General features: G+C 38.4%; 1 protein-coding gene across 1 annotated transcript in view; it reads left to right on the forward strand.

Moving 5' to 3' along the window:
• Nucleotides 1-2,106: 2,106 nt before the first annotated feature.
• The window catches only part of cltca (clathrin, heavy chain a (Hc)), a 29,476-nt gene continuing 10,180 nt past the window's right edge, over nucleotides 2,107-21,402 (forward strand). The window contains exons 1-13 of the mRNA XM_058626471.1: nucleotides 2,107-2,420; nucleotides 10,567-10,774; nucleotides 14,121-14,389; nucleotides 14,555-14,716; nucleotides 14,820-14,933; nucleotides 15,302-15,475; nucleotides 17,711-17,908; nucleotides 18,327-18,527; nucleotides 19,371-19,523; nucleotides 19,672-19,794; nucleotides 20,568-20,705; nucleotides 20,806-20,970; nucleotides 21,106-21,286. Coding sequence (XP_058482454.1) covers nucleotides 2,379-2,420; nucleotides 10,567-10,774; nucleotides 14,121-14,389; nucleotides 14,555-14,716; nucleotides 14,820-14,933; nucleotides 15,302-15,475; nucleotides 17,711-17,908; nucleotides 18,327-18,527; nucleotides 19,371-19,523; nucleotides 19,672-19,794; nucleotides 20,568-20,705; nucleotides 20,806-20,970; nucleotides 21,106-21,286 — 2,128 coding nt within the window. The 5' untranslated portion in view covers nucleotides 2,107-2,378. The remainder of the gene's footprint in view (nucleotides 2,421-10,566; nucleotides 10,775-14,120; nucleotides 14,390-14,554; nucleotides 14,717-14,819; nucleotides 14,934-15,301; nucleotides 15,476-17,710; nucleotides 17,909-18,326; nucleotides 18,528-19,370; nucleotides 19,524-19,671; nucleotides 19,795-20,567; nucleotides 20,706-20,805; nucleotides 20,971-21,105; nucleotides 21,287-21,402) is intronic.

Genomic DNA, 21,402 nt, shown 5'->3' on the forward strand with positions numbered 1-21,402 from the left:
GCTTTACATATCTCATATGACAGCTGTTCTGTTGACCTCACTTTAGTGGTTACTGAGAATCAGTAGATGACCCTACAGGGATAAGGAACCTGGAGGGTCTATGAGGAAGACAAAGCTGCAGAACCACCAGTGTTGCTTGTCATTTTGCATGAGCCTGAAGCTAATTTCAGCCTCATATGGGCCTGTGTGGCTTCTGTGCAGAGAATCCGAAGGCCACTCTTTCACCATGACACACATTGCTTCTCTGTGAGCGTCTGTCTTGTGTTTCCTTGGTCAGTGAATCCATGGCAACAGCAGCGTGAATGGTCCATTCAGGACCCCTAGAAAACTATGCCTCTGAAAATATACTGTCGATCTATAAACAACTTGCAAAGATGCTTTGATCAAAACACCTGTGGTCGAAGCAGGGAAATAATGAAACCTAAATTAATATGTTCCATTTTCTCTCATCTCAAGCCTGAAGTAATTTATTCAATCAGTGATTTGAGAAGGATTCATGACTGTTGCACTCAAATGTTACAGAGATTGTTTTCAGATATGTTTAATTTTTATGGTGGTGCATACTCATGAAATATTAAATCAATATAGTAAACCAATGTTGTTGAGTTTCAAATCAAATAGTCATTATCCTTGGATTATATTGAACATTATTTAAATTTGGCCAGTATATGTTCACATTGAAGCCACATGGTTAGGTAGTGGTTAGTGCTCTTGCCTTGCAGTAAAAAATATCTGGAAAACAAGGGCCTTTCAAGAGCATGGAGTGGCTTTTTAACATTGGAGGATAAAGCAGTAGAAGATGAATGAATGAATGAATGAATGAATGAATGAATGAATTAATTAATTTTGTTCCTCCCCAACACATCCTCTCAACCTCGGATTGAGAAATGCTTTGAGCAGCTTCAGTCAGCAGATCCTTTTGGACAGAATCATAGTCCAGATGTTTTTTGATGTTCAGAAATGTCTTATGTGAAATCACCCTGATACTTAGGCGTAAGTACTTAAGCATGCTGTGAAGAAATCCAGTGATGTTATGATGTGTAATGATTCTCTGTCAGCAATTAAAGGCCGATGTGATATTTTGGATTGTGCAAGACTGATTTTCTTGTTCATGTGTCATGTTTGTTCTTGTTCGTGTTAAACATATAATTGTTTTGCTTAGAGTTGAGTTTCGGCACTGATCTGGTCCTGTCAGTTGGCTGACACAAATTTTTATTTTAATACTATTATTTAGTAGATTACCACCTATTATGGTGTCCCATGAATGAACTCCATGTGCATTCCTGGTGCATTGTGATGTGTGGTGAACAAATACCATGTACTAGTCTAATTTACCTGAGACCACACTATTCGTCAGATGCAATTACTGCTGACTCAACAAAGTAAATATCTGCCAAAAGTTCAGTTCATTTGAAAAACGTCTTTTTTTTTTCCAGCACTCAGCTTTACATTGAGCAATGACTACATCCTCTGCAAACTGTGCACGTAAAAAAGGGAAATGATTACTGGGGTGCTCACCCCACCCATCACATATTGCATGATGCTGACAAAAAATCCTGCATATGGCTTCTATGAAGATAAAATTGTTTTATACATTATAAAACGTATTTTATGCACTCTGACAAATGTATGTCCTTAAAAAATTTATCATTCTCAAAATGTATCAATGATATGATAAAAGTAAAATAATTAATTTCATATTTGAACACGTGTTGAGGGATCCAATTTTAATCCAATAATTGATAAGTATATATATAAGTGTTGTGATTATATGAATAGATGCGAAAGCTCCAGGCTTTTCTGCAGAGTGATCCAATTGGCTGAGAGGAACAAGTGTACAAACACGTAGGAGTGACGTTAATTTACAAAGACGAATGATGTGGCAAAAATCATAGGGCGAATAGAACAAAATAGTTCCCCCCGTACATTTGTTTTTATGATACTTTGTATGTCGGAGTCGTATGGGGTTGTTATGTATTTCACACAGAACATTAAATGTAGTAAATATGCCAAAGAACTGGGCAATACACACGACATAGCTTATTTTAAAATAAGTGACACGATATCCATCCGCCCTGTTGAGTGCACTTCCATTTCCGGGATGTTTTCTCTGCTGACCAGCCTCCATCGCCATTGCAGGTCCAGGGAGTCGGTGTAGTGGCAGTTAGTCGTTAGCTAGGGGAAGCCCGAAAGTAAACATCTAAGGGACGAATCTAAAAGAACCGTCACACCGACAGCGCGATTTGAATAAGGTTTACAATACATTAATTCGGACTTTAGGCATAGAGGCTCCCTGGCTGTCCGACTAGCATCTGAGAGAAGCAGACGTAGTTTGTTAGCATAAGAAGGAACCAGAGGAGAGTGACAGAGGAACCGCCATGGCTCAGATCCTGCCTATTCGTTTTCAGGAGCACCTGCAGGTATGTGACCGACAATTTAACTATTCATTCACGTATGAATGAATGATTAAATGGTCAGGTATATTTCGTCTCCCGGGCTGAATTTCCACCAGAGTCTCGGTTGTTCCAGAGACTTTTCAAAGTCTTAACAAGCTAAGTTAGCTTTCGCGAGCTATGCTAACTAGCTTTGCAGGGTGGATGACGTTTATCACAGTTAGCATCTAGCCGTCTTGCTAAGTCTGACTAGCCACCCTCGTTCATTATTTAAATGACGAATGTCCACTCTTCAAAACTACACGTTTTTACACGTTTCGAATAATTCACATTCTTAAACACTATGCTGAAGGAACATATTCTAAAGCCAAGTTTGACCATGGAAACATTCTTAGTTCATTTTCTTGGTACGCTGCTGTAGTGCAAAGTGGATATTGATAGAACAGCCGTAAATTAACACTACCTGTGCTAACGTAATTCATTTAAAAAAAAAAGTATCTCTGCACACTTTACATCACACAACAGAGCTGCTAAATAAGTGAAAACATATTTTGACTTTCTCAGCCGAGTTATTTCTTGTGTGGCGTTGACATACCTTAAAATGTATATCGTTAGATGACTTTAAAGTGATTGCCCGGCTCAGGAGATTGTCATTTTTAAAGGTTGTAGAATGGTCATGTGGTGTACTGGCCTGTCACAAAGCAATCTGACGACCTATGTTGAATAAGTTTGGCCGTGGTTCAAACATTCACTGAGACTGACTCCTGTGCCTGTTATATGAAAGGCAAACTATTGCTTTGCTATTGATTTGGCTGTAAAGACGGGGTTATCTCATATTGTTGTACAAGTGTGATTATGCCTACAGCATTTACCATAGACTCATTAAAAGTACAGGTTGGTTAGGTGTAGGGCATGATGCTAATAAATTCAGTCTAGTGTTGGCTCTCAAGATGTAATTAATAAGTCATAGTTTCAGTCAAGTTTCAAATTAGGAATAGGATCTGCCTACCTCTCAGCTTAAAGAAAATAATTTCCCTATTCAGCCTTTGTATTTCTTTTTCCATCTTTAACTTTATTAAAAAAGCTTTGTTCCTCAAAATAGCATAAAGTGACAGATGTGTTTGGCTCAATCCTTTACTTGTAATCTAAGTAGTTTGTGATGTTTCTTTAGTTTTCCACATATTTTAACAGGTTCTGTGTCTTATGAGCACTTAGTAATAGCTACAGTGCTGTGACATTGATCCCTCAAGTGAGGTCAGAGGTCAAGGACAGAACCATTTTAGTTGATGCTGACATATAGTATTGGTCAGTGACAGGGAGGATGTTTTTTTTTCCTGATCAGCTGGCCCTGGTAGAAGCTATAACTCTAATATATATTGCTAGAAAAGCGAGGTCCATTACAGTGCCTTTAATTTAAATTTTGTCAAATGTTTGTCAGTGAGTTAACATATTGGTCTGTCACAAGTAATATTATTAAAGCTTTGTTGAGGTCTTTTGTCTGTGCAGTTACAAATAAATTATGGGAGTTAATATGGCTTTGTTAAATCATTTTGATTGAATTTAGTTGTGAGAGTGAAAAGAAAACACAACAGTGATGAATTTAGCTTGGAACTCATTTTATGTAACCTATTTGTATGATAATATAATCATTTGTTCAAATTTCCTCCACTGCTCAGCATTTCAGTCGTGTAAGGTTAAGCTGTGATTTAAAAGTGCTTTCCCTGATTTTGTGTCAATGGCATGTGACAAGGTCATTTTCACATGTGATATCCAGCAAATTTTTACTAATGCATGACCTGCATATGTTTCATGCATGTTTTACAGTATGCATCACTTAAGCAGTTCATGCAAAATATTGGAGACATAATTACCTAAAATATTCATTAAGACAATTTATCCCATTTGCCTTATTAAATACTAAATGCATCTCTTTTGGATTTGCACATTTCTGACATGTTCATCCTGAGGATTGTCTGGATTATTCTGTCGACTGTCTTTTTGTGAGACATGATAAGATGCTTACAAAGCTCCTCACAAGAGCACCCAGGGAGTAGGAAGGATGTTATTGGAGCAATAGAGTCACATGATCCTGGAATGATCTTTATTGACCTGAGCTTGTGGGTTCTTCTACGATACTTTAAGGATTTCTCACACCCTGCACATTCATCAAATCAGGTTGCCTGTTTTTTTTTCACTATCTCATCACCTCATCCTTCTAAACACACATTTGATCATGGACCTAAAAAAATATGAAGTTGAAAGTCTTAATAGATCTCAGTGGAGTAGGTGGTCTCTAATTTGTCTACACTTTCATAAATTAACTTGGGGAAGAAAAGCTAATGTTAGACAATATCAGAGCAAATCCAATCTGAAGCTGTCCATCTTTGAAATTTTGGATAACCCCAGAGAAATAATTACTGCAGGGTGTTATGTTTACTGTCCGCTTAAGCCACTGATAAAATAAAATTGTGACACATGACTTAAAATTACAGTAATACTAATAAGCATTTGTGTTGTATCCCACAACTTTGATTTATGTTGTTGAGCGCTAATGTACAGAGATACATGGCAAGCATGTACCTCAGTCTTCTCTCTCTCTTTTTGTCCCTCCCTTTCCTTAAAGCTCTGCAGTTGAGTGTCTTCTGTCACCTGGTCAACTTGCATAGCTTGCATTTTATATATCATCCATTTATATGGTGAAGCTTAAACCCCAGTGTCACGTAAAATGCATTCATCTTGGCACCACATTTATTTTCAGCTCCCTTGGAGTAGGAACAAATTTATTAATGTACCAGAATTTATCAAATATGATCTTGGGACAGCAGTTAAAATGCAACGCTGAAAATGTCTGCTATAGTTCTTATATACAATTAACTATCAAATTAATGAATGAAGTTCAAGTGATATTAGCATCACCTACCACCCAGGTGCATATTTGTTTTATGGGTTTGACCATTCAGAGGAGACAATGCTGATGACTGTTATTGACACATATTATTCCATAATTACAAGTATACATACACAGATGTTTCCTAAACACTTCTGTACACAGCCGTTCTTCAGTTTACAAAATATGTCATTAGTTAAATCTCTCTGCTAAAGCAAATACAAAACACCAAGAATGTTTTTGGTAAATGTGTAATATGTAGGCAGGGGCCCCCAATCGTTTTGCAGAATGCAGTTTGGGGTGGGAGTTTGTCGATGTTTATTTAAATCAGTGTTGCTGGTTGTGTGAAAAAAGATGTTTGTGTTCTGTAAAAGGATTCAGTTGCTTGTATAGGCAAAAAGATGGGACTTAGGCTGGCAGACTAAAGACATATTATTTGGATTTATTTCAGTGGTTTTAATATGTTTGTAGCGTCTACTCTTACTGTATGCAGTTTTGTTGCCATGCTCCTTAAATACCACTCTACAAGATTTGCAAGGTACACTTTGAACTTTGCTTGTAACTGACCAGCTGAGATCTCGTGACAGGCTGGTGAGGAAACAGATCTGCTGAAAACTTGACATTCTGCAGCTCTGTTAAAATGTAAGATAAAGTGTACATGTGGGAGAAGAAGGAAACTGTTGTCCCAAAACCACCTCAGCAGAACTTGCCTGGAGTGGAGATGGATGGGCTTGAGAAATCCATGCAGTCCTTCCTTTTTTTCTCCTCCTGTCTGTTTATCTGTAAAGGCTGCCCTCCTTCTTCTCACCCCTGGGCAAGTCACATGTCCCCTTTCGGTGTCACATGGTATTGGAGGAGGCAGCAGTGGGCAAGCCTGTTGTTTCAGTCCTAGTAGACAATGGGTTCCTGGTTTCCTGTTGTGGAGCGCGGCAGTGAAGTGCTGCAACCCTCAGCACATTACATAGCACATCCTTCCCTGCACTGCCTTGCCTTGAACTTAACATGTGTGGGACACATAGCTTTTTATGCTGACCAAGATGCTGCTTTCCTTTGAAGGAAGAGCACACAGGTTAAATCAACAGATGGGATTCCCTTTGGGTCATTAAGTGTAGTTTAAAACTGCTGAATATTTGTTTTACCTTTTGTAGACTTCAGCAGCAACTGTGAGCTCAAATGTGTGGCTATTTATAGAAATGAAATTAAGTTTAACATAGCTTCCTTACTAGAGAGCATAGTCATTTAAGACATTTTGAGCTGAGTGTTGGTCTGTGGAAGAATGTACACGAGTAGAAAAACATCTTTACTAAAGCTACAGTACATGATGTATCAGTTATTTGTATTGAGCAAGAGCCACATGAAAATAATGCCATTGATTTTGGTAGCCATATCAGATGTATACCCGATATATTGTACCAGTTGCCAGGAAACTCTCAAGGGTCCACATAATGAAATAAATAGAGGTGGGCAACATATATTGTCTAAGATAATACTGTTTTAAAGATATGCAAATTGACTTATGAAACATGCACTGAAACTCCACACATTTCTTGAATGCGTGCAGCAGAAGCCCTCCTTGATCAACAGTGAGCAGGTTTCAGTGTCACATGACCACTAGCTGGCCTACAAGATCACATGACCTCTCCAGACACCTGCCCCCACAACTAAGTCTTGAAATTACTGTACTGTACAACATCTGAATGTTTACCCAGATTAAATGCTCCAACACTATAGTTCAGTTATAGGTCTTGTCATTTTTACTTGAATGCTTAAGTTTAAAGAAAATACCAGTTATTTTCCTGAAATATTATGTCCAGTTATATAATCCCTTTGTCATATTTAAATTGAAATATTGTGTTGCCATTCAAGCCAGTTTGAAACATAAATACACTAAAGTGATAGACAAAGTCTGGTGACCTATAGTGAATATGTCTGATTACTGTAGCTGCAGTAAATCCTCAATTAAAATACTCTGAGGTCATAATAGATGGCATTCATCAACACTGTCATGATAAAATCCCAGGGTACCTAGCAAGCTTTCTTATTTATTGATTGACATTAACCTTCGAAGTTTATTTGAGTTTAAGGTAGCTTTTCTGTTCCAAAAATTTTGCCTGGCAGAGACACCAAATTTGGACATGTCCTAATATTGAGGATGTAAATGAAAGTGATTAAAACGGAGCAGTTCATGATTTTTCTGGGAACTAGTGATAGCAGTTTATGTAATTGTGAGTCATTTATGAATCTTATTGGCAGTCTGGTGTTGCCATTGCAGTGGCTAGGTGGGTGTTGGTAACAGTAGTCTTCAGGTACAATTTTAAACTATTGATTTAATGGATTCTCTGTTGTCTTTCACAGTATGATTTCTATTGACAAGTAGCTCCTCATATTTCCATGAGGAGTTCAGTGACCATGTTATTGTGTTTATTTTCAGAGGAGTATAACAATGCTATTGCTCCCCTGTCAAATGTAACCTCTACCTTACCTGCCTGTTGTGCTAACTACAAGGTGAAACACAGTAGCACATAGCCAAGTCAGGAAGGGAACAGTAATGATTGCATGATTTTCCAAATTGGTAGTGGCTTCACTCGACTGACCTGCTTTCTCCCAAATTCCTGCTCACTGATGTCACAGGAGCATTACACAGTAGCCCACAGCAGTTTTACTATAAGCTTCACATAAAAAACCAGTTTGACAGACCACATTGAGGTGTGTTGTCTTCCGGCAGGGCAGTATATATCTAAATCAGTTGTACTTTGTTTCAAGAAACAGAGTTAACATAGTCTTTGTGATAAGGCCCCACTGCTATTTCCTGTTTAAAAAAAATATTGTTTTATTGTGAATGAAATTACTTCCTGCTGATCCCAGAATAGATGCCAGATGGTAGAGACGGAGAATGAGTTTCTAGACACATACTGACTCGAAAACTATTTAGTAGTAACAGAGGAATAACTTTCTTTTCGTGAATTATGTGTTTTATGTATGAACTGGTTTCCAGACATTAGAGAGCCTATTCAAGAAAGTTAGGCAGTTAAATACACAGTCCTAGATCTCAGAACATGGCATCTTTTGATATTGTTAAAAAGAAAATTCTCATAATATACAATATGCTGTATATTTTAAGCCAGGTACAATATAAATATTAACCCAATATTAGTGTGTCCCTTTCATTAAATATGGTTTTATAGTTGCTGTTAGCAGTTATTACTGAAAGTAGAGGGTCTAACGTTTATTCTCTCTGTTAGCCCTTTCTTTTGTCTGGTGTGAGAATAACTTTTTCCTTAGTAAACACAACTTCCACACTGGACAATGGCAACAATAAGAGGCATGGGAGCTATGATGATGTTACTGGGTGATGCCACTGGACTATGGTGAAAGCTTAATCTAGATTGGTTTTATGTCTTTCCTCCTTGCTGGCCGTAACACTTCTCTAAGGTCATTTATCACTGTAGCATTGAAAGCGAAACGGGTTACTCATCAATGAAAGAATGTGGGTGGGGCATGGCTGTGGGCTGTCGTTGATAAAAGGTGGTACCAATTCCAAGAACTGTGGTTTGTCTTTGCTGATTAGGACTTAACTGTGGCAAGTTCTGAACAGTGGAGAAACTTTTTTTTTTATCATTTTCAAGCCTTGAAGTCACTCATCACCAAAGAGGGCTTGGTTGTAGGTGGGGCTAGCAAGCTTAATAGGCTCCTTGGCAAAGAACCAACACGTGTTCACAAAACTGCTCTTGACATTAGAAAAATTATACCAGGGAGCCAAAAGTAATGAATCTCCTTTTATGGCAGGCCAAGTAAAATTGATATTAATAATCACCATTAAGACACAAATCATTGTAATGGAATGAGCTAATGGTATTCGTAGTAGACATTTCATCATATAGTTGTTTTTACTATGATCAGTTTTCATCAGTAAGCATCTACGTGTTGTTGTCTACTAAAGATATAATGTCAGTTTGTGCCTCTGCAGATTTGCATGAAGTTTAATACTACTGTGTTCATGTTTAAAGTGGACTAACTACATTTACAGTGTTTTATGATGGCAAATTAATTTTATTTCATTGTCCCTTTTTTGTTTGTCAAGACTTAAAAACAACCAGAAACTTTGAACACTGAACTTGGTTACATGTATCAGGTTTGTGGCATACTGGAAGTTATATTTAAACAAAGATACAAATAAATGATTGACCACACAATTTACAAAATTGTTAATCTACACAGGGAAGAGTTTAAACAGGAAATCCTAGCCTCAAGGAATTACGTGACATTTGTTTGAGTGCAGTGCATTATTGAAAGGTTGCAAAAGTAGAGGAAGTTGCAACAGAAATATGTGGCCTATGGGAAGTGTTTCTGGTAGTTTCAATTCCGCTAGGCTTGCATCACAATAACATTTCAGTTTGCAGAGGAAAACACTAGAAATATCTTTGTACAAAATGCATTTTTAATGACCTTTTCATTGTTAAGCTTTAATTTTGTTAGACTGATGTTACTGTAGAATTGGTTTGTCTTGACACTACATAAAGCTTTTCTGGCAGAGCCATCAGTGTTGTTGCCCCCAGCAGCCTGTGCTGTGTCTGAGTTAGTGTGAGGCAGTGTGCCCTGTTCTCTGCCTTGGCAGCAAACTGTGCTGCAGAGTTTGCTGACATTATTGACTGCAAAGCAGTGCACCTTTTTCCTAAGCATTTCATGCAGGTTAAACATCTTTACTGTATATTCTATATTGCAGAAACCCCTGTGACACTGCTGAACTCTGGTATTATGTGTTGTTTATTGCATCAGGGTTACATCACAGAGTGAAGGTATACGTGATTGTCAATATAGTTCATATTGGTTGTCTTTGTGTAGTCTTCACAAATAACATCCCATCCAAATGCACTAAACTGCACAAAGTCAAAGCAGTTGCTTGCAGTGTAGTGGGTCTGTATTGTTGTGTAATATGGTTTTTAGTTTCCTCTATGGTCCATTCTTAAAGAATTTTTGGATGAGCTCTTCACCCAGCCCATTTGACTGTTGTGATGAGCTCCATGTGTCAACAAAGCTGCTGTATGTCATGTGTGCAGACTATTGGCTGTAGTTGTGCAGAGCAGCTAAGCAGAGATTCTTTTAATTTTACACTATTAACACTTATTCAACAGGAATTAATTTTACTATTCAAAATCAGCACTGCTAAGGACAGTATTTACAAAGTAACTGGTACTAACAGCCCCCCCCCTCCCAAGAATGATCTCAATACTAGATTGTGTTTTAAAAACTAATTTCCTCCTCTTACTCACCCTCCTTTTTTCACAGCTCCAAAACATAGGTATCAATCCAGCCAACATAGGATTCAGCACCCTCACCATGGAGTCTGACAAGTTCATCTGTGTGCGGGAGAAGGTTGGCGAGCAATGTCAGGTGGTGATCATTGACATGGCCGACCCAAACTCACCTATCCGCAGACCCATCTCAGCTGACAGCGCCATAATGAATCCAGCTAGCAAAGTCATCGCACTTAAAGGTATGGGAGTGTGTTTGAATTACAGAAGGCACATTTTGGTGTTAAAAGAACAAAATAGAGAAGAATTACATTGTAATACATCAGTGTTATATTTTAATCAGCCCCATGAAGCCTTGAGTTCTGACAGGTTTGTTTAATTTAGCAACATTGTCCATTTAATAATAGTAAAATGGACAGTAGTAGAGTATTTAAAATGATTTCCATATATTTGTCTGTACATATTCAGCCTTTTAGTTTTTCACTACTAAGTAGTTTTACTGGCCAACGTATTTTTCCCCCACACATTTGTCCTGTAAATACTAAAAATAGCACATTTTTATTATTTTTGTGTAGCATCCATGATTGCTTTGACTTTTTTGTTGTTTTTGTTTTTGTCTTCTCTGTTCTTTTTTTTTTTTTTTTACTTTACTGCTTTCTTATGTGTTTGCAGACGGTGAGTTGAAATTTAACTACTTAACTGTGAAAGTAAAATCCTGTTTTCAAGATATTTATGGACAAAATGCACCTTTTGAAATGATCACATTCAGTACTGCTTTCACCTTTTAACAAAAAAAGTATACAGACTATATTAATTAAAGTTGACATGATCTACCATCAGGTTCTGGTTTGGTTTAAATTGAACTGAATTGGTACATGCTCTTAAAGACTCATGACCTGGCTATCAATGTTTCCTGTATGTTTAAGAATGTCCTCTGGGTAATTTTTTTAAACTTTCCCCATAAAAAAATTGTTCTTCATAAACAGGATTTAGCTTTCACAGCATTATAGCTTGCTGGCATTCCATCATTTTTATTATATGTACAAGTGATTTAGAACCCATTTTACATGTGGTAATGCTAGGGGTAAAATGTGTCATTTTAATTACACATTCCGTCTCAATATTCATTTTGAAATCCATGTTTTCCTTCATCTGTGTGAAGTTTTTTAATTACCCTATCCTGTTGTTTCACTTGTTTCCCTTCTGTGTTTTCATCTTTATTAATTTAGTTACGTCTTACCAATAGTTTCCTACACTAAGGAGTGACTTGTAATCTAGGTTGATTTGATTTCAATTGTTTGTGAAGTTACAGTCTTCTGTCACTACAAGCCTGTGAAGGTTTTTGTTATGGTGTAAAACTAGAAAAGTAAGTTTAGATTTGATGACCAGTAGAAGTTAAGGAGCACTTTATTTTTTTTAGTAGATTCAGGAATACCCTTGTGTATCCATCTGTGTGTTGGAGCTTGGCCTTGCCCCATCCAATATTTTATGAACCAAACTTGTATTGAAGGATTTTTAGCTTATTCTAATGATTTGCCTAAAATGGTCCTTTGGGCATTGACATGGTCACATGGCTTTTCTCTCTTAATTGTTCTTGTTAATTATGTTTTGTAATCAGAAGTTGTAACTGGGAATTTTTCAAGTGCTGATACTGAGATATTAATAGTTAAAGTTTTCATTGAGTTTTAAAGTTAAATTGGCACTGCTTGAGATAATGATATACATCATCTGTTATTTGCTGACTGTCCTCTCGTCCGAGGATGTGGTGCAATGTGCACTTTTTAATTGTGTGCTGAAGCGTTATATCTTTTTTATAGAGTTCTCACTCATTGCTGACAGACATGTGACAAGCAGACATAAGAAGGAGTGTGCATCATAATAGCTGCATTACACTGTGCATTGTTGCCTAGTTAAATGTTACACATTAAATGCATAAGGCCCTACTGTTTTACCATTTTTTGAAACTTGGAACAAAAATACTTTTTACTACAGTTTAAAATGAATGTGGTCCTCTTCTGATTAGGACAGCTCAGAAAAATGTCTCTGGGGCAATGGGAGCACTTCAGCTATGTACAGTTTGTTGTGATTGGCATTTTACAGCAGTTGAAATCTGCTTTGTTGCATCACTGCCTTCTTTTCCTCAGCCCCTTTTTCTCCTTTAAATTACCAATTGTTATTTATGGAGAGGAAGTATGGAGCAGGTAACTGGAGAGCTAGTTATTTATTTTGGTTCCACTTATAGCACTGAGATGGTCATTACTCAGTTAAACATAGGGTCAGCATAGACTACGCCGCCTTCTGTCCACCCCAACTCTCTTCCCTGCTCAGTTTACCATATTAATGCATCTCAGCCTACCTTGTCTTATGACACAGTATGAATCTTTGACTGCTTCATGTAACCATGTCTGAAAGATGGACACAATGCACAAACACACCTCCAACACTTGATCATTATTCAATTAAAAATCCCTTTGCTTGCTAAAATTTGGCTGCTTAAAGTGGTCCATTGGCCACACTGATTGTTCTCTGATTCAATGGCTTAGTGATGGCAAAATGATTTTGACAGTTGTACTAATGCATTGGTCTTTGCTTTTTCTCACCTTGTTAATGACTTTTGAATAATGAACAAACAAGGAAGTCACACTGCCTAATAATGAAGCTATAGCTCACAAAATTAGCACTAACAAATTACACAAAAAATGCAGGTGAGTGTTTTTTTTAAACGTTTAGTCCTTGGTATTTTATCCAGACATTCCAAAACGTATTTCTTTTCTTTTGTAAATAACAAACCACAATCATAATTGGAAAACCTTTGTCACTGTTGTCCGTAAAGACCGCTTCATCCTAATTGTCCTTTCTGTGTATGTGTAAATGTTCATACTCCACCCTTTTGACAATTTGGCTCAGATGCAGATGTGTTTACCTTTTTTGTGAGTTGTTTTGTTTCTTACCTCTACCTTCTGTCTGCTTAGTTTCTCTCTAAGGGCTGTTCATTTGATGGGGTAGGCCTTGTAGTCGGATATTATGATGCATAACACATCATGTATATGCTTGACATATTTCAATAGCTCTGATAAGGAGGAGGTTTACAAATGCTCATTCTCACTCTCAGAGCATGAGTAATCCCTTTTGATTCATTAAATTAATACACGTAAATAAGTTTCCTCATTATTCCCTAAATTGCATTTCACCCAGTAATTGGCAACAATACACATTTGTTTTTATTGGCCTTGAAGTTGAGTGTGAAAAAAGAAAAATATTACTTGCTTAAAGTACACATAATTCAAGGCACAGTGTCAGTGTCATGTGTTACCATTTTTTCTATGCCTACCTTATTACACTTACTTCATATGACACAATTTCTGACTACAGCATGTTTGGCAGCCTCTATCCAATCCGTCATGGCATCGTTGCCTGTTGAGCTGTTTGCCATGACTACCGATATTTCAAATTTTAATCTTCCTTTCTATTAAAATTTGACATGTTCATTCCCAGTGAATGTATGTCTGTTGAAGACATCCTGTCAGAAATTATAACTTTCTTCTTGGGCCTGGCTCCTGCCCCTTTTCTCCCTCCTTCCTACTCTAGCTGCCAAAACTCTTCAGATTTTCAACATTGAGATGAAGAGCAAGATGAAGGCACACACCATGACTGATGATGTTACCTTCTGGAAGTGGATCTCCCTAAACACAGTTGCACTTGTGACTGACAATGCTGTCTACCACTGGAGCATGGAGGGTGACTCACAGCCTGTGAAAGTCTTTGACCGCCACTCCAGCCTGGCAGGCTGCCAGATCATCAACTACCGCACTGATGCCAAGCAGAAATGGCTCCTTCTTATCGGCATCTCAGCCCAGGTAATTCTCTGCTCATGTGAGGTCAGAAATTTGTGTCACCAGAAACATGTTTTCATATAAAGTAGTGTATTTGCATTCATAAATAATCAGTTATATGCACTGACTTTAGCTTGTTTAGACCTATTTATATTTCACATATTTATGTGTACTGATTTGCCTTTTCAGCAAAATCGGGTGGTGGGGGCCATGCAGCTCTACTCTGTTGACAGAAAAGTTTCTCAGCCTATTGAAGGCCATGCTGCCAGCTTTGCCCAGTTCAAGATGGAGGGAAATGCAGAGGAGTCCACTTTGTTCTGCTTCGCTGTCAGAGGCCAGGCTGGAGGAAAGGTAGTGGATGTTAAATATATTATAGGAGAGGAGGAACAAGTTACATTTGCACTATTGTAGACAAAATGACTAAGTCACTTGTGTCTTTTTCTCTATTATTTAGTTGCACATCATTGAAGTGGGGACCCCACCAACAGGCAACCAGCCTTTTCCAAAGAAAGCAGTGGATGTGTTTTTTCCTCCAGAAGCCCAAAATGACTTCCCTGTGGCCATGCAGGTGTGTTTCTGTTGTTAGGCTTGTGGCTCTGGGAAAGCAAAGAATTTCTAGTCTGAAAGATTCTCATAGCACATATGTTTTGTAAAAATAAGCTGCCCTTCATAAAGTCCACATTACCATGTAAATCATGCATATTGACTATGTGTTTCCCTCACAGTACATTGTGAATCTTCACTTTTTAAAACAGTGCTAATCTCAGCCAACCTGTATTTCCTGAGAGTAAATCTTATTTGCTTTCCTCTATTCATGTTCAGTTAAACATTTTCCCAATTAGTCACTGAAGTAGCCTTTGGGGTGATTCAAAGTAATGTGAAAATTTGTATCTGATTTCAGTTTTTTACTAAATGTTTTTTCCCGATCTTTAACAGATAAGCGCCAAACATGATGTAGTTTTCCTTATTACCAAATATGGATACATCCACTTGTATGACTTGGAGACAGGCACCTGCATCTACATGAACCGCATCAGTGGAGAGACCATCTTTGTCACTGCTCCACATGAGGCCACCTCAGGCATCATTGGGGTCAACAGGAAAGGACAGGTAATAATGTCAACCTGTACTTACTTTATGTGCTCAAGGAAGTTGCATTGATCTTCTCCATGGCTGTTCAGTTGTCTTAATGTCAGAGTAAAACGTTTCTTATGAAACCAGTGCAGAACCACTTCATTATTATCTACTGTACTCCTTATGTCAGCATCATGTGTCCAGCTAAATATGACACAAGCTTACAAATGTAAACAAGCACAACATCAAACACAGGATGGCAATTTTCTTCTTGTGTCCTGTCATCATCAGGCAAGCCCAGACTCTGCCAGCAGGCATTATAAATAATCCAGAGTGTACCGTTTCACACACACAGAGAGGGGAGAGGGTTGTATCTTACTGCTTTTGTTAAGCTGAACCAGAAAAGAGAACTGGATCCATCCAGCTGATGAATACTGTTCCAGCCAGGCCACACACACTGCATGAATTATTGAGTGAAGAGTGGAAAGCTGATCTGAAGCAGTGAGGGATCTTGCTGTGGCAGTGAAGTGCATGTGATTGTGCGTGTGCGTGTATATTACATGCACACAACACATACAGAACAGTGTTCTAAGAGCCACATTCTAGGTCGCTCTGTGTCTCTGCTCAGGTGGATTATACCAAAAATATTGGTAACATGTTAAAAAGAAATAGATTGCCTCAATGATTTAGCCTTTATATTTATTTTTAATCTTCTGCTGCAATTCATCAACACGCTTGTACAAAGGAAAGCTGATGGGATACAGGGAAGTTTTATTGGTTCTATTTTTGTATCTGGGTTGATCGTACAGGGCTCACTAGACAAGACTTCATCAGAGAGGGCTGACTGCAGCTATATGCTGCTCAAAAAGTTACTGTTGAAATCATTATTAATTTCAATCAAGTTATTTTTAAGCAACCCGTCTGAAAACAAATAAATGCACCTCTCTCACTAAGTTATTAGGACCATCATGTGCAGGGACATTGATAGACCTTTTTTCTTGGGGCAATAAATAGTGACAGTTGCCATGTCCTGTCACTGTAGGAATGGAAAAATTAACATATCAACAATGACCTCATAGAAATGTAATGATAGCTGCCAAAACTAGATTGAGGCAGAGGAGGGAAACGATTGAGAGAATGGGACATAGCCAGAGAGGGGTAATAGAGCCCCACACTAGAGCTGTGGATTTTCACTGGAATCACGATTTCAATAAAGATGATCCACAAAAGGCACAGCCTGATGCCCCGCAGTCCTCTTACTGCTGGTGTTCTCATCCAATCAAAACCTCTAACTAATCAGATGGAGACCTTTGATGCCAGTACTGCAATTTCACTATTGTGTGTGTGCGTGTGTTGGTGTCTGGGCTAGTGCATCACTTGATACTACAGCTCATGTATCATCTTGACACTTGGTGCTCTCTTACTGAGAACAGTCTTGTTTTTTCACTGGACTGATCCATGCATTTAAATAGAAGATAACATTTTAAATGTTGTAAGAAATGTAAACACATTATGTTGGTACTGACCCAAATCTTAAAATAAGCAGAAAATAAGGCAACACCTCCATGTGTAAGCCAGAGTCTCCACTTGTTTTACTCCTTTTATGTCCAATTTGTGTCCAAATTGAACTACCATCAATTAGTCCCCCCACATTATAGTAAGTGACCCTGCTTTAGTTGCAGGAAGAATGAGATCTATTCACCCATGTTAAAAGCTGTGGTACTGACCTGCTGGACTTGTTTGTAGAGGGACCAACACTAGCAGTCTTTCTCCTTCACCCCCCTCCCCTTTTCTCCATCCTGCTCTTTCATTCAACTTGTTCCCCTCTCTCTTTTTGCCAGACCTCTCACAAAGGCCATGCATTACACTGACCTACTAATAATACATTTGCATTCAGCAGCCACAACCTAAGGCTAGACAGAGTTTAATAGAGATTAATGGAATTGCCCTTAGTAAATTTCAGCTGAGCTGGCTCACTCACAGGATGAGACTGAGGAATGTGTTCTGTGTATCTTTGTGGTCTACATGTGTCAAAGATGAGTTCAGAGGCTTTTTCACAGCAGGTATTTTGACTTGTCACAGTAAGAAAAACCCAGGCGTTACTGTATAATGTCTCTGCTCTTTTATTAATGTGTGCTTTTCTACTTCAACATGTCAGTAAAACTGATACCCCATTATCATGTTTGTTTTTAAGAAAGAGGATAAAATAATTTCCATTTTGGGCTCTAGTGTGCTATACTCAATCATTCCCTGCATTTCTCTGTAATAAAGGTGCTGTCTGTGTGCGTGGAAGAGGAGAACATCATCCCCTACATCACCAATGTACTCCAGAATCCAGATCTGGCTCTCCGCTTAGCTGTCCGCAACAACCTCGCTGGTGCTGAAGAACTTTTTGCACGCAAGTTCAACAACCTGTTTGCTGCTGGCAACTACTCTGAGGCTGCCAAAATGGCTGCCAATGCACCAAAGGTACCCATGATTTTAACGTTGAGTTAATCAACAGGTGTTTGATATAGTCTGAACTTGGGCTGGACGATATGATCAAAATGTTTATCTTGAAAAACCTTTTCATATGACTTGGTAACAATAACCTTTTTGCTCTGTTAAAGAAACCTGTAAATTGTGGTATTACACATTTATATGGACACAAAACAACATCAAACATGTGTCATACTTCAAAGTGTGTTTGGGCTATTCGTGAACATCGATACATATTGAACCTTTTGTTATATTACGAATGAAGAATGTTTTATTGCAATATATATTGTTCGTCAATTGTTGCCCAGCCCAGGAATGGAATCTAAGATTAATATTGTTGTATTTTTGTGGGACATTTATCAGTTGTTTGGATTTGGTCTCACCCTCTGTTGACCTTTTCTCCCCTCAGGGTATCCTACGTACCCCAGACACCATCCGTCGTTTCCAGAGCGTTCCAGCTCAGCCAGGTCAGACCTCTCCCTTGCTGCAGTATTTTGGTATCCTGTTGGACCAGGGCCAGCTCAACAAGTTTGAGTCCCTGGAGCTTTGCAGACCTGTCCTCCAGCAGGGACGGAAGCAGCTTCTGGAAAAGTGGCTGAAGGAAGACAAGGTATTGGAGATCTCTATCTCAGCCTCTTCCTGAGCTGACAATTTGTTTATAAAGACTTTGCTATTATCTAGGACCTTGCAGAGCATTGTTATGTAAGGAGTGTGTGAAGTTTTTCTTACAATGTATTTTCAACATATGTTAGTATTTTGTATATTATATTGAGGATTCATTGTCTAGATTAGCATACTGGTTGTTTGTTTTTTTAAACGTGCATTTATATATCTTTCATATTCTATAATATAACAATACAGATATAGTATTTAAAAAACAGCATTGCTATTGTATCCACTCCATCCGAAGAAGTAGACGTGTTTCTAAATAGTTTCATCTATACTCTGTCATGCTTCTTTTTTGAGGTCTAGTATAACAGGGTGTTTTTGGTCTAATGATATTTCCTGAGGGCTGCAACAATTCTTTGATGAATCAATTATTAATTGATTACGAAATTAATCGGCAACTATTTTTTAAATTGATTGTAGTGTTTTTTCAATAACTAAAATTAGCTTTCTGGGTTTTGTTTCTGCTTCTTAAATGTGAATATTTTTTAGTTTGATTGTTCAAACACAAAGTAATCATTAAATCTGAATCAGTTCCACAAATGAAAATGATGTTTCTGTCTTATAGCTTTCAAGCATAATGTTGTTAATAAAATTAAAACAACAAAAATGTTTGGTAGAAGGCTGATGGAGGTGCCTGTATAGTGAAGCATCACAACATTTCAGAGGTTCCGACAGCTCTTTTTAAGGCACAGTTCCTTTGTGTTGATACAGACACAGTTTTCCTTGGACTTGTGAAATGTCTGACTTTAACATCGGAACTGTTGTTACTTGTCCTACTTTATAGTTGGAGTGTTCAGAGGAGCTTGGTGACCTGGTCAAGGCAGTGGATCCCACCTTGGCTCTCAGTGTCTACCTGAGGGCCAATGTCCCCAACAAGGTCATTCAGTGCTTTGCAGAGACTGGTCAGTTCCCAAAGATTGTCCTGTACGCCAAGAAGGTATGTATGTCTATTAAATCCCTTTCAGTGCTGATTATTCCCAAAATGAAAAAGTGAACTGAGTACAGAGAACCATAACTACTTATGTGTGTGTGTATCTGAAAAGTGTAATTAGACACTTATTGTAATATCCATGCTCTTTTCCCAGGTGGGCTACACTCCAGATTGGATCTTTCTGCTGAGGAATGTGATGCGGATCAACCCAGAGCAAGGCTTGCAGTTTGCTCAGATGCTGGTTCAGGATGAAGAGCCACTGGCTGACATCACGCAGGTTAGAGGAATTGAAGAGAGATTTCCAGTGATCATAAAAAAACATGGATTGGATTGTGATTGTGATTTTTTTAAATGAATGAATCTTTGCTGTTGGCTCCTGGAGCATAAGAGTAGAAGAGGTATTTCTTAATTTATACCTTGCTCTGTTCAATCTAACCGATATTATCGTGGAAGGAAAAGACACCATGAAAAACGGAATGGGCTGTGTTAAAGTTTCAGTTAAAGATTTAGGATTATTTGGGGAGGAAAATCACACCCTTTTGCGATTTACAAATAAACCCAGCATTTTTCAGGGGGAAATAGTATTTGACCAAGTCACATGACATGTGAGCATCTGTGGAACTCAATGATCTGATAATTTAAAGGAACTGCAGCTCTTCCTTTGCTTCCTGCCTCTGCAGTCTCTCTGTTCTGCTGACACAGTTTTCTGTATTGCCTAAAGTGCTGTATTGGCAGCTAACAAGAATTTCAAGAATAACACACATTGCATCAGAGACTGTCTTCGATCGTTAAGAGGAAATGATTTGTGTTCAGCCAACTTACTTGACAGTCTAACTGGTCTAAAATGTTATGGAAGTATGTGGTCTTCATAGGTTTAATTATGTCAGTGCTGCATTAGTAGCACTTGTATTCATTTTGGTGGGAGATTTAATTTTGTACAAATAGGTTTTGACAAGTTGAACTCCTGTGGGAGTTGTAGCTTTTACACATGGTCTCCCTTCCCTTTCTAGAGTTTTGTTGCAATGTGTTTCTGTTTCGTTGTCTGTCCAGATCGTGGATGTGTTCATGGAGTACAACCTGATCCAGCAGTGCACGTCATTCCTCCTGGATGCTTTAAAGAACAACAGACCCTCAGAAGGACCACTGCAGACTCGGCTGCTGGAGATGAACCTCATGCATGCTCCACAGGTGGACACATACTGTACTTTATTGAGAGAAATTCAATTAATAAAGCTGAGGACCAGTTTTCTAACTTTTTTTTTTTTCCCCCTTGCTTTCATCGGTGCAGGTTGCTGATGCTATCTTAGGCAACCAGATGTTCACCAACTATGATCGTGCCCACATCGCCCAGCTGTGTGAGAAGGCTGGACTCCTGCAAAGGGCACTGGAGCACTACACTGACCTGTATGACATCAAGCGTGCTGTGGTTCATACACATCTGCTCAACCCAGAGGTAGTATTCAGTCACCAACTGAAGGGAAATTTAATTAAAATGAATGGACATATCCTCAGATTTTGACAAGTTAGTCATTAACTTACTATCGAAACTTCAGGCATTATCAACAAACTTTTCTTCTTTCACTTTCAGTGGCTGGTGAACTTCTTTGGCTCACTGTCAGTGGAAGACTCTCTGGAGTGCCTCAGGGCCATGTTGTCAGCCAACATCCGCCAGAACCTGCAGATTTGCGTCCAGGTGGCTTCCAAGTACCATGAGCAGCTCACCACACAATCTCTCACTGAGCTCTTTGAGTCTTTCAAGAGCTTTGAAGGTAAAATCTCAAACTTTGTGACGACATGCTGCTTCATTTAATAATTATATATAATATTGCCATCTGCAATCCGTAATCCCACAATACAGTGTTTTGAAGTTCAAAGACACGCGATT

Source organism: Solea solea, chromosome 4 (genome assembly GCF_958295425.1).
Source record: "Solea solea chromosome 4, fSolSol10.1, whole genome shotgun sequence".
Lineage (NCBI taxonomy): Eukaryota > Metazoa > Chordata > Actinopteri > Pleuronectiformes > Soleidae > Solea > Solea solea.